The 14,633-nt window shown below is 43.6% G+C and overlaps 2 protein-coding genes across 4 annotated transcripts in view; one reads left to right on the forward strand and one right to left on the reverse strand.

Annotated features, from left to right (window-relative positions):
- The window catches only part of pex14 (peroxisomal biogenesis factor 14), an 83,426-nt gene extending 82,827 nt beyond the window's left edge, over positions 1-599 (reverse strand). For 2 of the 3 annotated variants that reach the window (XM_064300846.1, XM_064300845.1), the window contains exon 1: positions 427-599. In XM_064300846.1, coding sequence (XP_064156916.1) covers positions 427-462 — 36 coding nt within the window. In that variant the 5' untranslated portion in view covers positions 463-599. Of the gene's footprint in view, positions 1-256; positions 387-426 lie in introns of those variants that run through there. The other variant, XM_064300847.1, reaches the window with a different exon arrangement.
- A 322-nt stretch (positions 600-921) lies between these two features.
- dffa (DNA fragmentation factor, alpha polypeptide) lies at positions 922-12,792 on the forward strand. Its single transcript, XM_064300848.1, has 6 exons — positions 922-1,332; positions 2,412-2,570; positions 5,034-5,191; positions 5,740-5,929; positions 8,128-8,255; positions 10,680-12,792. The coding sequence occupies exons 1-6, from the start codon at positions 1,239-1,241 to the stop codon at positions 11,007-11,009; spliced, it is 1,059 nt and encodes a 352-aa protein (XP_064156918.1). The 5' UTR covers positions 922-1,238; the 3' UTR covers positions 11,010-12,792.
- Positions 12,793-14,633: the final 1,841 nt, after the last annotated feature.

Consider the following 14,633-nt stretch of genomic DNA (forward strand, 5'->3'; position numbering starts at 1 on the left):
AATTTTGCACCAAAAAGAAAGGCTTCCCCGTTGTTTTGTTCACAATATCGACTGCGGCACTTACAGCAGGTCAGCTTGCTAGCTTCATATTATGTCACATGTTTCGATGTATTTGCACCCCAGAACAAGAAATGTCGGCTAAAGCGCGCATGTTGCATTATCTATACAACTAGCTTCCTCCTCGCGTTTAAAAAGAACCGAGACACAGCTATTAACACACCGGTAGAAATGTTTTGCAAAGGTATTTGGCCTGCACCTGTCAAGGGACAAAACTGGAGAAGAAACCGTCTGAACTTTTGCACACCAACAAAACGCCAGTACTGCCCTTGTTTCCCCGTGGTGAGATACCCTTTGCAAAGGATGGGCCGAAACAATATGTACGACTTAATAGTGAGAGAAAGCGGAATTAAAGCGTTGAAATGTAACCTGTGTCTGTTGTTCAGGTTGCTCAGAAGATGCCATTTTTTCCAGCCTGTACAGACCTTCCCATCCCCTAGATCGACTACTCTGGGCTGTGCAAGGCACATTAATGAAAAGAAGAGCAACCGCTCGTTCTACCAAAGATTTCTTACGGACTACGAGAAAGCTAACTTTCTAGCAAACGCTCTACGTTCAGCCTCGCGTCAGGAGAAGTGAAACTAGGCTATACAGTTTGAGCCTCTCTAGGAGTTTGAAAAGGGTTTAAATTGCTATTAAAAATAACGGACAATAGTATTTTAGATTACGAAACGCATCTGAAGAAACCACAAATTAGCAATCAATAAAATGAAGTCCAGACAAAAGCTTTCTTGCAAGTTCACAATTTTCATAATCTCGATAGGCTCCACCCTATATCTACAAGAATCCAGCGACGGGTCTTGCTCGGTTTGCTTCAATAAAACTTTACATTTGCAGTGTTTTTATTGGCCCGCAGTAACGAATTTTCTTGTAGGAGTACTATATTTTTTATTAATGTTTGCGACGATAAACGAACAGCTTGTGCGATCCCATAAATATCAATTGTTTTGAATTTTTTCCAATATTTTGCACACCACCTGTTCCATTTCTTTTAAGTTTAGCCTCCCTCATGTAGCCTACACTACACTTCCCAGAAGTCCACACCATCTCCGCGTCGCAACGACTGAAGTATTTGATGGAAACAGTGTCTGCAGCTAATGGTTTTTGAATGTTTCCATTTTGTAACAAACATCTTTTTTCTTGGTACTTGCCATTGATAGTCTAATTTAGATAACATCGTAATGTCAGAATTGAAACCTTGCAAAGTCTGCAACTACACTCGTCAAAAATCGTATGGTTTAGTGGTTCAATGTTTGGATCAACTGAAAGAGAAAGGTAAGTGGTAGCCTACATATTCGTTGTACTATGTAGCTACATCGCACTTTAAATAATAACGACATTCTGCTAAACTCATTCATTCTACAAGGCTGGACACAATAAGGGAAGCATTCGGCTAGTTTCGATCCACCTTGTTCCAGCGCTGAATTTCCGATATACATGTACTGAGGATCGGATAATGTGTGGGGCTCTACGAATTGCTTTAGCCGCCCATGTGATAAAGGATCAGCAGGTAAAAAAGCGTATAGGAACCCTGAGGTCTCGTAGCTACATTGTTAGCAACTCTTAAAATGCTTAGGATTACTTAACGCGATTCATCTCAAGTTATGAAGTCAAAATAATGTGTCACGTACAGTTTCATATGTAGTGTACCAGTACGCAAATGTGGATAACAACACCTGGAATTCCGCGCAGTCGCTTTCACGTGCACAGGCATGCCGGGAGCGAGTTTGACAGATGAGCTTTCGAAGTTATGCGCCCCTTTTCATTCTAAGAATGTTGCCAACCAGGCGTTGTCCTTTAATCCTTAGCTATACAAATGTCTGAACTGAAATATGACGAGATACAAATAATTTGTAGCCTATACTTTAAAAAGAGTACAGGCTACAAAGTTTATTTATGAAGAAATAAAAATTTATACAGTCCTCTGTAATTGTTAATGGGGTAATAATGGGGGCCTTGTTCGGTGTTTTTTTTTTTTTTGTTTCTGAACATTTGCTTTGATGGAACACTTAAGCCATTTGTATCTTCTGAATGTGTCTGACTGATGTATTTGAACAAGTTAATTAATTTAATTATTTGAACTTTATGTTTTTGTTGAATAGCTTTTTTTAATGTTGGACTATATACAAATCTTGCAACCAGTTTATCACTGCCTGCAGTATGAAGCGTGTATTGACCTGAACTGATGTGGCTTGGTAAACCAACATTCCTATCAGGAAGTTATGTAATTATTATGCCCCAAGTGTAAGAAAAGTGGAAGAAAGTCTTACACACTCGTGTCTATTTTCCTCATTGTTCTCCTAAATGATTTTGCCGAAGTTTAACTGAACTCACTGTTGCTACTCCACCTGCAGGCGTTGAGTCCTTGGGCTTCGACCCCGCGACCCCAGTCACAGTGGTGCTAGAGGAGGACGGGACCATTGTGGAAGATGACGCCTATTTCCTGTGCTTACCCACTCACACCAAATTTATGCTTTTGCACGATAAAGAGAAGTGGGCCCCCACCACTAAAAGTAAGTCCAGTAATCCGCTCAACAACACAATTACAGCTTGACTATTGACTGGAGATTTCTTATTTACTTTTAACATGTAAGATTAGATGCAGTACTGGGAATTCTGTTTTACAGCGTGTTGGGTTTTAACGTTGGATCGCAAGCAACAGGCGCTACAACCTATTTTCCTAAATAAAAACCAGACTGGAGTGCTTGTCCCATAGCTGAGGCATCCGTCCACTGCCAGTTTTGGAGAGGACTTGAATTACGTGCCGTTTTAGGGAGATACTGCCAGTCCCAGATTTCTGTTCCCTCTGCAGTCCAGCAGCTGAGCTGCTGAGTCCCTGCAGCAGAGCAGACTTCTTGCTCCGCAGGTTCAGACAGGCTTCAGACAGGTAGCGCTGGGCTAGAACAAAAAACCTGCACCCGCACCAGCCCGTTTCTGATAAGATTGGACATTCCTACTCTTCAGCAGTGAGATAAGGATTCCCTGAAAGCTTCCTTTTTTTGGGCGATGTTGCAGAGCACCCTACTGGACTGCCAGTCACGAGTGGCACTGGCACATTCTGGATGGGGTTCTGGACCGCGGGGCATGTGACCGCTTTGAGAAGGAGTTCCCTAGCTGAACATGCCCGTGTCCCAGATCCAGCTCTTTAGGGGTGACACAGCTTGTTTTTACTGAGCGTGAGATGCGCGTGTATGCTGGTGAATATTGTCAGGATAATGTCCTGGATCAAAATCTGGGTCACATTACGAGGTTTTTCGTCTCCGCGAATTGAAACCTGTGCTACGCAGTTTGTTTATTTGGGAGATGATGATCTTTCTTATTCCACCCTTGCATTTTGCAGGATGGAAGTTTTACCCTGTCATCCTCCGGAAGAAAAGGGAGGATTGTGTTACCCTTTTCGTATTCCATACCGCTCGCGCCGATGGGTGGATGTTTTATTGCTTAAGTAACCCGATTCAGAGAAAGACTGCGGTGGCTCTTAAGTAGTACACAGTAGTCCACCGCGGTCTGTAGGTCCATAACTCAATGCTCGGACCACTACACCGCACACTGCCCTAAACAGATTTACTTTTTTTACACTGATAGACAGTAATTGCTTTGGACCCATAATTCCCAGTGTCACTCTGGTCGGAAGACAAAGGCATTAAGTCGTTGCTGATGCACAATAAACCCCTTCTCGTTGTATGTGGAGAAATAATTTCCATAAATGTAATTTGAGTGTCTGTATCGTCGCGCGGGCTTCTGTTTGCGTTCAGGAGACGTCAACAGGGCCGCGCAAAAAAAAACACAATAATCACATCAAAGTGCGGATGAGAAATCATCTGGTTGAGGGGGGATGAGGTGCGAATTAAATTTTCTTTTTGACTTTGAAATTTTCTTGAGTGACAACCTAATCAAGAGGAGCACCATCCTGAGATGTTATGAATTATGTATCGCTCCCCGAGGCATTTATAAATATGAAACATCCTCTCACTCGGCTGCGATGTGGCTGTGCGTGCGTGCGTGTGTGTGTGTGTGTGTGTGAGTATGTAGGGGGGGGGGGGGGGGGTTAGAATCAGTTAAAAAATGAGTCCCAACACCTGTTGTAAATATTTGACAAAAGCACCAACTCTGCCTGTGTTTTTCAGAAGTTAGGAAGACAGCAGGGGCCTATTCTGGGTCCTGGAGCTCTTTCCAGCCTGTTAAATGCTCCTTGAAGGAGCTAGGAGTTAGGAGGCTTCCGAAGGATGCTTGAGCAAGGAGGCACGAGTGCATCCTTTGCAGAAGTATTTTTTCAGAACGTGTGACGTATAAATTATCAACCTGTGGATCCACATCTCCCCATCTGCCACGTCTGTAATTTACGTGGCTTTAAACTGACGCTGGACTGAACAAGGACGTTCCATTTGCCCTTATACACCTTTCCTTGATCCCTCCATCCTTGCGTCCTTTCCTTGCTTCCTTTGCTTGTGTCCTCCGATGGGTGGAGCAAAGGAAGCAAGGAAAGGACACATGGAAAGGATACAAGGGGGTAAAATCAGCAATTGGAAAGAGCCCTTAGTTTAGTATGCCACTCAGTCTTCTGGGTCCCAAACACTCTCTAATGATCAAAAACTACCTCTTCCAAGAGAGGCAAACATGGTGGAAGTGTGTGATGAGCCCTTCCCTGATTTTATGCTGACAATGTGACAGGTGTGCACCTCCCACTCTCCTTGATCAGTAGTGACAAGCACATCATTTGGCGGGTGAAAGCGGCTTTCTTTCACCGCAGGAGGCAATCGCCACACTTTGAACTCAGTTATCTGTGCTAGCGTTGTGTTCGTATGCTGTACTTTGCCCCGTGTTCTGGTCTGCGTGTATCTGCAGATCTATCTGTGATGCGCGCTAGATGAAGGCAGATTGAGTGAGTAAGTAAAGCTGAAGTAAGCCGCCCGGTGGCGGCGGCTCCTCATTACACCGCGTGGTTTTCCCCTCACTGCCCGTGTGCCTCCCTGCAGTCGATGGCGGCACGGCCTGGCTGACCAGGGAGTCCCGCGTGCTGGACGAGGACGTGCTGGACAGCGCGTTCAGCGCCGCCGAGGACTGGCGCAGCCTGGCCGGCAGGCTGAAGCAGGACCTGGCCAGCATCATACTGTTCTCCGAGGCTGAGCTGCAGGTACCACCCCCCACGCTCCCCGCCCTCCCCCCCCCCTCTCTGTTCTGGGGCCACGCCTTCAGCGTCTACTGTGCTTTGTGTACCGTGCTAAGCTCACTGAGTTATTAGAACTGCGGGAAGCTTACTGCTTACAGGTTCCGTGGATAACTGTGGGAAGCTGCCCATTGGCGCATGAAGCCGGTTCATGGAGGCCGCCATGTTTGACTGTGGGGCTTTTTGGAACCAGATGTGCATGTGCACTGGGTAGCTAAACATGAAGGGATGAATGGGAATGAAAAAAAGTTCTGATATCTTCTTCTGTGGGGTGCAGAAAACAAATTAGTCCCAGGAGAGCGATTAGTTCAGTGTGACAAACTTTTTGAATTTAAAAATACTGTTCAAAATGGTATAATTTAGTCAGGATAAATTCATAGTTCTAAATGGGCTTCAATGGGGAAATTAGAACCTCACCTGGAGTTTGTGAGCTTCAGGGGGAAGGCCAATCCTTGGTCCCCTGGGTCAGCGGCACAGAGGAGGTCACGTGACGGGCGTGTGGACGTATGTTGTAGACCCTGGTGGACACGCCCCGTCCCGAGCTGGCCGAGGCGCTGGGCTTCGGGGAGAGCAAGGCCCAGGCTCTCCAGGAGACACTGCAGAGGGTGCTGGACCGTCGGGAGGAAGAGAGGCAGTCCAAGGAGCTGCTCCGCCTCTACCTGAAAGCCGTGGAGAAGGAGGACAGCCAATCAGCCGGCCGGGAGGGTGAGATGCAGCCGCCGCCCAGCCAATCACACGCATCAACCTTTTACCTCATAGGCGGAGACTGAGAGCACAGTGCTGAATGGAGAATGACGTCTCATTAACTGCTTCAGATAAGTCAGTCTGTAATTGACATGTCTGAAGCAAAAGGTTTTTGCTCTCTACAGGAAAAGGCATTGGTTGGTTTAAACAAGTCGCTGATTGACTATGGCAGTTGACCACTTTTCCATGAAGCGTCATTGTCTTGTCACTGTTGTCTAGCTAAAACAGGGGAAAGCAGGGACTCTGATGACAAAGCAATTGCACTGGTTCACGTGCAGATTAGATCACGGTTAAAGGACACAGAACAGTCTTCGGCTGTCACTCATGAGCTTATCGAGAAATGTAGCTAAATTGTCAGATGGGGTTAATCTTAGGGCGAATTAAATCATTAAGGCCAGAAGTTAATGTTGGGGCTAATTACGCAAGAGGCATGAAAACCAGAAACATACACGGCCTACATGTCCGATTTAGAGCGATCCAACTTTTTAACTCCGAGATGTTATTGCTCTGCATGGCCACCAGATGGAGCTGGTGAATTATGTATTGGGAAAGTCTCCAGGGGCCAAGACTATTGAAAATGTTGTGCAGAGATTATGTTGCGCTGAGTAGACCGCAAAAATTTTAAATCATGCAAAAAATGTGCCCCATGTCATTACTGAGTCTAATGTCCAGATCCAGATGATAATTGTGTGCTTATTGATTTTTGTATTACATGTCTGTATTAAAATATTCCAAATTGTGCTTACTGAAGTCTTTGATTCAATAAGTACAAAATTGTTAGGAAATATTATTGTATGGTTTGAGCATGTCTGCATATTAGAAGTTGGTTTAAAAAAAAATCATTCATCATCAATTTCATGAAATGGCAATACATATGACTTTCCAAATAAATGGAATTTCCTCAGCTGAAAAATAATTTAGATACATTATGTATTTCCATATTTTTCACACTGGAAGTCCAAGGTTTTTACTTTGAGGGCAATTTTCACATAATTACAAATTAACTCAGATCTCTGGGGGAGAGAGTGAGTGAGTGAGGGGTAAAATTTTGCGTAATGTCCGAGTCTGTCAGGAAACCGAGTTATAATCGGATTTTGTTGGGAGAGGATAGAAACAAGATGTTATCGAATTTTGCTGCATTCCACCTCGTTTTGGGGGGAAAGTGAATCACGGCTGGCTGCACGCCTGACAGTGATGAATGGCAGTTTGTTACACAACAGCCGGGGCTTCAGACAGGGGAGCAGGAAATGGCATATCAGCACACATGTGACATCACCTATTGATCGGAGGCCATGTCAGTCATCTTACACAACTACATTTATTTATTTATTATTTGTTTGTTTGGCAGACCCCCTGGTCTGGAGAGCTAAATCTCAGTTTGAGCGCGTGCGTTCGACAGTGTTGTTCCTCGATATACCGTTACGGATTGCGGCTCTCGCAACTCGCAACACGTATGACGCTGACAGCGCTGTTAGATCGCAGGCAAAAGTAACGGTTTATTTACGAGGGCTATGATACGAGGGTTGTAGCATGTACACAGCCCACGCCATGACCCGCGGCCAAAAGGTCTGGTATGAGGCAGGAAAGAGATGGGAACGAGAACGGGCACCTAGCCAATTAAATAGACGGCGTCGCAGGTGCCGCCAATTATCCGGTCCCCTCTCGCAGCTGGTCCGCACCTATTTGGGAGGAGCGAGGCGACAGGAAGGGAAGAGGGCCGTGACAACACAGCTGGATATTTACATATTTAGAGAAGCAATTCAAATTAAGTTTCTTGCGCATGGTCTCCGTTTGTTCTATTTGGACTGTGTCGAGTTTGAAAGAATAACTGTTTTAAGCGTTAGATCCATTGTTTGAAGTAAAAAAAAAAAAAAAACAGTGAAAATGTAAATGTCCACGACTGTGTAAAGGTTAAAGCCTTTTGTTTCCATCTGCCATTGGTTTTTTTCGTTCTTATTATTCCACTGTAAAGAAAAAAACGACTGTCCTGTGAGAGTCAAGTTCAATTCTCTCAATTTTGAACATGCACAGTCAACGGTGTCCAGTCCTCTGAGTTTTCTGAAAATAAGTAAAGGCCCCTTCTTTTGAGCTATGTATCCGAGTGTCCATTTTATTGAGACGGCTCTGCCTCTCTCTCTCTCTCTCTCTCTGCTCCACAGGAGAGGAAAATAAGGAGGAGACAGACGGAACGGTGGCGGTGTCTTCCTCTGTGTTCAGTGCAAGGACTCTTATGGTCCTGAAGGGGAAAACCAGCCCTGAAACTCGCCTCTCCAACGAAGAGCTTCAGGTTAGTAGAATTCACCAGTGGGCATGTCACGCAGTACTCTTCAAACTTTGGATTAGCATGGATCCATCGTTTGCTGTTACCAGCAGGTGTTCACACTTTAATCTTCAAAATCCCACTGTGATTTCACTGATCAATCAGTCATCTGGCTAATCAAATTGTGCTTATTGTTCCTAACACAGTCAGTTAGTTGGCTACCCTTGAACGGCATTATTTAGCCTACTGATGAATTGAATAGAGATAGTGTGTTTTCAAATTCTGTCCACAAGGTGGCACTGTCCTTCTTTGCCTTTTTCATTCCCTAACAGAATGATGTATGACCATATGCAAAACAAAATGGTTTTTTTTTTTTTTTGGTTTTTTTTGCTTCACATTGAAGCAAGCCAGACCATATTCATGATCAGAGCAATCTGGACCAAAAATCTGACGTGTCCAGGCAGACTGGTGTGGTGGGGTAGAATATTTTCTAATATCAAATTTCTTCCCTAAATCAGCAGATGGCTTTTTTAAAATGAGCTTGGTCTCCAACTTCTGTAAGGTGACCATAAAATGAAGACAAACTCACTGTAAAATGCGCAAGCCTTGGAGCGATGCAGAGAAACTTTCTTCCCTTCACAATTTGGTTCATTACCTGAATGCATTCCTGAGTAATAGTAATAGTTTTTTTCCCCTCTACGTTATTACAATATGCTTCTCTCTCACTCCACTGAAGGGGTGTAATGGCTGTTAAGTGAACCATGACATCTTCTGCAGCTCATGTGAAAATATTACCTTGGGCAAACTGTACATGTATTAATAGGGAATCAATTGGGCTTGGGCAGTGGTTTCCAAACTAGGTCCTGGCGGTCTCCTTTGTATGCTGATTTTTGTTCCAACCACAATCGCAAACCAATAATTTTAATTAACAAGCGACTAATTTTTCTTAATGAGGTGCTTTTCATGTTTAGAGTGATTATTTACCTTCTTACATCGTATTAAGTCTGAAGTGGTTACAAAATAAAATTCCCATGTTGATATTGTGCTTATTGTGCTACATTGCAGATAATTACATAAAAAGAGGTTTTTTGGTCGAATGAAAGAAAGAGGTAAATCAGTATGCTTCTAATAAGGTTGTTGTTGTTGGTGTTTAGTCTCATAATCTTTTCATTAGATTTATGAACACAATGCAGGTTTGAGTCATTATTATCATTTGCTTTGTGTTTGAATTCTTCATTATCTTCCAGATGGTTAGTTTTAGTGGCCAGGTGTCCACACTTTCACCAGTTAGGAGCCTACTGATTCCCCTCAGTCTTTAATTATAAGTTTGACCTTTTTTGTGCAAATGTTTGCAACATAATACAATAAGCACAACATAAACATGGGACTTTTATTCTTTATGGCACGCATAGCTAGTTCTGACATACTGTGGCTTAAGAGGATAAAATAATCCCTCTAGTCATGAGAAGCACATAATTAAGAAAAAGACATGTTGTTAAAATTCTGGGATTATGACTGGTTGGAATGAAAACCAGCATACACTTGGGAATTCCTGGTCTAGATGGCATGTTTAGGAGTAAGAGTTCTCATTTCTGCAAGATTAGAAACCAAACATCCCAATTCAACAGAGCTAGACTCACAGTCACATACTATATAGTAACAGTCTGACAAATATAAGTTTTTGTCCGTAATGCGTTTATTGAAGGAGTGTTCAATTTTTTTTTACATTTTCATTATAATTACTGCAACCCATTCTGTTCAAGCAGCCTTTTTCCATATTTCGATCATTTTGTTCATACCAACCAATAACTAAAAATGGTCCCTCCTGGGTACATAGATTTCTTTATCGTAAGTTTGTCAAATACTGCATTTTGTCTGGCTGTGTTTAAGAATTGAGTGGGAAAGACTGCACACGGTCTCGGAAAACACTTTAACGGATGAGAACATAATTATTCTCTATTGTTCTCTGAAGCTGAACTACTGAGATGTACGTTACAGCATTACAGGCCTGGTTGGTATCCTAATGCTGCTCTCTGCTTTCTCAGCGCATGCAGGTCTTTCTTGTTCAAGTCTTAAAGAACACAGCCAGGATTTGATCTTGTAATAAGGAAACACTAAAGTGGTCCTCTTACCTTATTATCCTTCATTAACCATGATTAATTAACAGTTCATTTTAATAAGTAATGGTGAATAAATGCTAACCATTAAACCGTTTCCTAAAGCATTATCACTGAATGTGTGTGTGTACGTGCGTGCGTTTGTATGTGTACGTATGTGTGTGTGTGTGTGTATGTGCACGCACATGTGTGTGTGGCTTTGTATGGGCGTACACACGTGTGTGTGTGTGTGTGTGTGTATGCGCACGTGCATGCACACGCGCACGCCCACGTGCACACGCATGTGCGCACACACACGCTCGTGCGCTCACGCGTGCGTGTCCCCCGTGCGCAGATGGTGGTGAAGGAGGGCGCGGACGCCATGGTGACGGTGCTGGGCTGGGACGCGGAGAGGACGTCCGCGCTGCTCCGGGCCTGCGAGGGCGAGCTGGACAGGCGTCTGGCGCAGGTGCGCTCCATGCAGTCACTTAGCGCCCGCTCCCAGCGGCCCGGCGCCGACGGCGACGGCCATAGCGACGGCAACGGCCTCGACGACGGCGGGGAGATCGAGGCCAAGCGCATGAAAGCCCCCCTCCCCAAGAGCACCCGCGCAGAGAGCGGCTCCGCGGCACCGCCCGCCCCTCAGCCGGCCAAACAGTCGCCCCCCCCCCCAGTCAACCCTTAGGGTCCCGATTCTGAAGAGCCCGAGCCGGGCAGCGCTTCTGAGAACTCCGTCTTTTTTTGTTTTTGCTCGTTTCTTTGCTCTTCCCAAAGCCACACGACTGCACATTTTCTCTAGATTTCAGGGGATTTTAAACGCATCTAAGGGAATAAAGAGTGTATTCTGTGGCTTCACCAAAAAAAAAAAAAATTGTTTAAAAGTTCAAAGAATGATTTATTATCTAAAGAAAAAAATAATGTGCAGCTTGTAAATGGTAAAATAAGCAAACATCCATCACTCCTCGGTCGTCTTTTTGTGGTTTGGAGCAAGAGGTACTACTTTTTTATTTTTTTTTATTTAAGTAGTGCTTTTCATAAAACCAACAGTGTCTTCTCTCAGTGATGCTCAGTATAATTCCAGGCTAGCATCGCTGTATAACGTAATGGGCTGGAAACACTAACGGCTACGTGGTCAGATTTGGAAGCTTTGATGAGAAGGTTTACCCGACATATTTATATTTCCATATTTTTTCGGTACTTAAATTGAGCAAAGTGATTTATCCATGTCTCCACATTTTTTAACCGCTGAACATCAAGACCAAGGCTCAGGCATTACAGAAGGTAATCTTGTGCCTGTCAGCAAGACCATTTACACGCCTAGCCTAGCTTCTCATCAGGGGCTGGCATGCATTGACATTTCTATTACTTTATTTTTCTTTGGGGAAAACCGCATATCTTAGAACTCTGTGAGGTGTCAACCACTCCTGACTCTCCTGTCATTTTTTTTTCTAAAGTAAAAGACCTATTGCTTTGTCATGGAGTAGTGTTCTGCTGCAAGAAAAAAAAAAAGAAATGGGGAAAATTGGTTTGTCAGAATGGTAAATGCAAACTGAACTTATTTCGCTAATGATAAATCGCTTCTTTTTTGTTCAGAAATAGGGACCTTTTGGTGGCCACTGTGATGGTTGTTTTTAGCCCAGTGTTTAGATGCTATAGTCACCTTTGTCTGTCCTGTAGTAGTAGTAAGAATGCATGGCTTGTTGCACAGAAAGTAGAAACTGGCTCATTGACAAGTGCATGAGAGGGGTGTACACTGTTCAGGCACAACGCTGCCAGTATGGGTGTGGATTCTGGTGACGCAATGGCAATTCCAAATGGGTGTGGGATCTTTGAAGGTGAAATGTCAGTCTCAATTTATTTTATTTTATTTTTTATTTTACTGGTTTCATTTGCAGTGTTTCAATAGGACTGACGTTTGTCCACTCTCTACCCCCCCCCAGTGAAGCTCACTCACAACTTGTGCACCTTTACTGGACTTTAATGTAAATGGGTTGAGGAGGACTTATACTTTGATATTGCGTAGTCCACACTCATTTACCTGAGGGAATGCTAAGTACATCTCATTATTTGCTGTTTGCTGTTATAAATACACTGGAAGCTGGAAGTTTTTCGTGCTCGGGTGGAGACCTGAATTTTGCACGTAGGGTTACTGTTACTGTTCATCCCACCCTGCCAATAAGAGCACTATAACGAAAAAGCAGATTTTGGCGTATCATGTTGAGTTTGGTGTATTCGTTTGTGTATTTGGTTGTAGCTGAAGATCATGTTGAGAGACTCGCTCGGGTTATTTTGTGTGCTGAGAAATCCAGGTGTACATTTTGTTTTTATGCCCGCACACAGTGTTAACGTCAGTGTCAATCAATTTTTAGTGCCTAAGTGTCAAGCTAGTCTGAAAAGGGACCAATGTGGGTAAGAATTGTATTCTGCGTTTACACAATAAATAAATAAAAAATATATAAAAATCAAAAGTCTGAGTCACCTATTTTCATTCATTTATTTATTTTGACGGTTTTTTGGTGATTAACTGAAGCTGGTTTCCATCGACCTCAATTCAGCAGCATTCTTAACAATCCGAGACAACCCAGCGCGTACGGAAATGTCATCTCGTACGACACACACACACACACACACACACACACACACACACACGTCCATAAACTTCCTCGATAACAAACCGAAGCCATGTATTTTTAATGAGGGGGAAAGCATGGCGCTTTGCGAGCTTGGCCCCTCGTTCAGAAGTGCATTATTTTGGAGCGGTCTTGTTACGGAGCGCAGGTCCTCCTGGCTGGGGGAGCGTGTTGTGATTCACCCTCTAATGAGACTCATTAGTCCTGATTGGTGCCCGTGGCTGCTCTCTCGAATGATCCACCTGACGTATGAGAGAGGCTTCGGAATAAGAATGTGGCTCTGGGTCCAAGCTGATTTGTCTCCAGGAGAAAGTAATGTTTTTTTAATCGTGAATAATAAACACCCCGTTTTAATGTTTCCTGTTGGATTCCTATTTCTGTCACCGTTGTTTAGGTAACTTATAATGAATTAAAAATGTTTTGTTTTTTTTTTTGTTTTTTTTGAAAAGAGCGAGCGGTTTCTTTGCAATGCAAGGTAAGGCTTGCGGGAGAAGGAGGTTATCCAGTGATAAATTGCATTGCACTGTACCAGAAAAATAGATCATTTTAGGGGCAGCTTTAATTTATTTGGTAAAATGTCAATTTTCCAAAGAATCCTGTGCGTTCACAAACGATCAAGTTCCTGATAATGGGATTCATGGGGTGTGTATTTCCTGTGGGATTCTGGGAGGTGAGGCCATCAGGACCCAGAGATTGGCCACATTTGCCACTAATGCAGGTAATCGAGCCTCAGGACATGTCTTCCAAATGACATCCCAGTGTCAGTAGGTCTGCATAGAATGGTAATGGTGAGCACAAGTGGTTACAACTATGTGTGGGAGGGGGGGGGGGTTTGAGGGTTAATCGCACACAAAAAAATGCCATAGAATTACCCTTGGTGGAATATTTAGACTGCAGTGTACGGGGATTTAAGAAAACATCAAGATGCTGATTTAATCCGATGGATGTGAAAGCCCATTTTTGTATTAAAAAAAAATACATTTTGTGTTCATTAGGGATTTGTTAGAAATGCATTTCTGTTTAAAAAGTGGGACATTTTGTGAAATGAGGAGAGGATAATGCTCTTGCCCTAATTTAGCATGAGGCCAGCTAGGCTCCGCCTCTGCGTATAGCCTGTAGCTTACGTCTAATGATTGAGGTGTGCGTGTGTGTGCGTGTGTGCGTGTGTGTGCGTGTGTGCGTGCGTGTGTGTGCGCATGTGTGCGTGCGTGCGTGCGTGCGTGCGTGCGTGCGTGCGTGCGTGCGTGCGTGCGTGCGTGCCAGCGCGTTCTTTTCCTGTTAATGTTCTTAGTCCCGACCGTAGAATGTAAAATGATGATTACTGATACAGAAGAAAATAAGGCAATATTTATCCTGGTAATGTCTTGTAATGTCTTGTCTTGTAATCGAAATAATGTCTTGGTAATGAAAACTAAAATTGTAAGACATCCGGCAGGTGAAAAACCCAATGTTTTGTAAGATTTCGTAATATTTATCTTGTGATTGTTTGCCACTGTGTGTTTGTGCGTGTGTGTGTAGAAAAGCATTTATTTTGTCACAAAATGTTGCCTTCCTCTAGGTCATACTCTTTCTTACTGAAGGAACCAGATACTTTTCTATCTCTGAAAGTGCTGCGTGGATGGCCTAAGGATTTAAAAGTTGAGTTTTCGCCAGAGGGAATCAAATTCACACGGACAGCT

The sequence above is a fragment of the Anguilla rostrata genome, chromosome 11 (genome assembly GCF_018555375.3).
Source record: "Anguilla rostrata isolate EN2019 chromosome 11, ASM1855537v3, whole genome shotgun sequence".
Taxonomy (NCBI): Eukaryota; Metazoa; Chordata; class Actinopteri; order Anguilliformes; family Anguillidae; genus Anguilla; species Anguilla rostrata.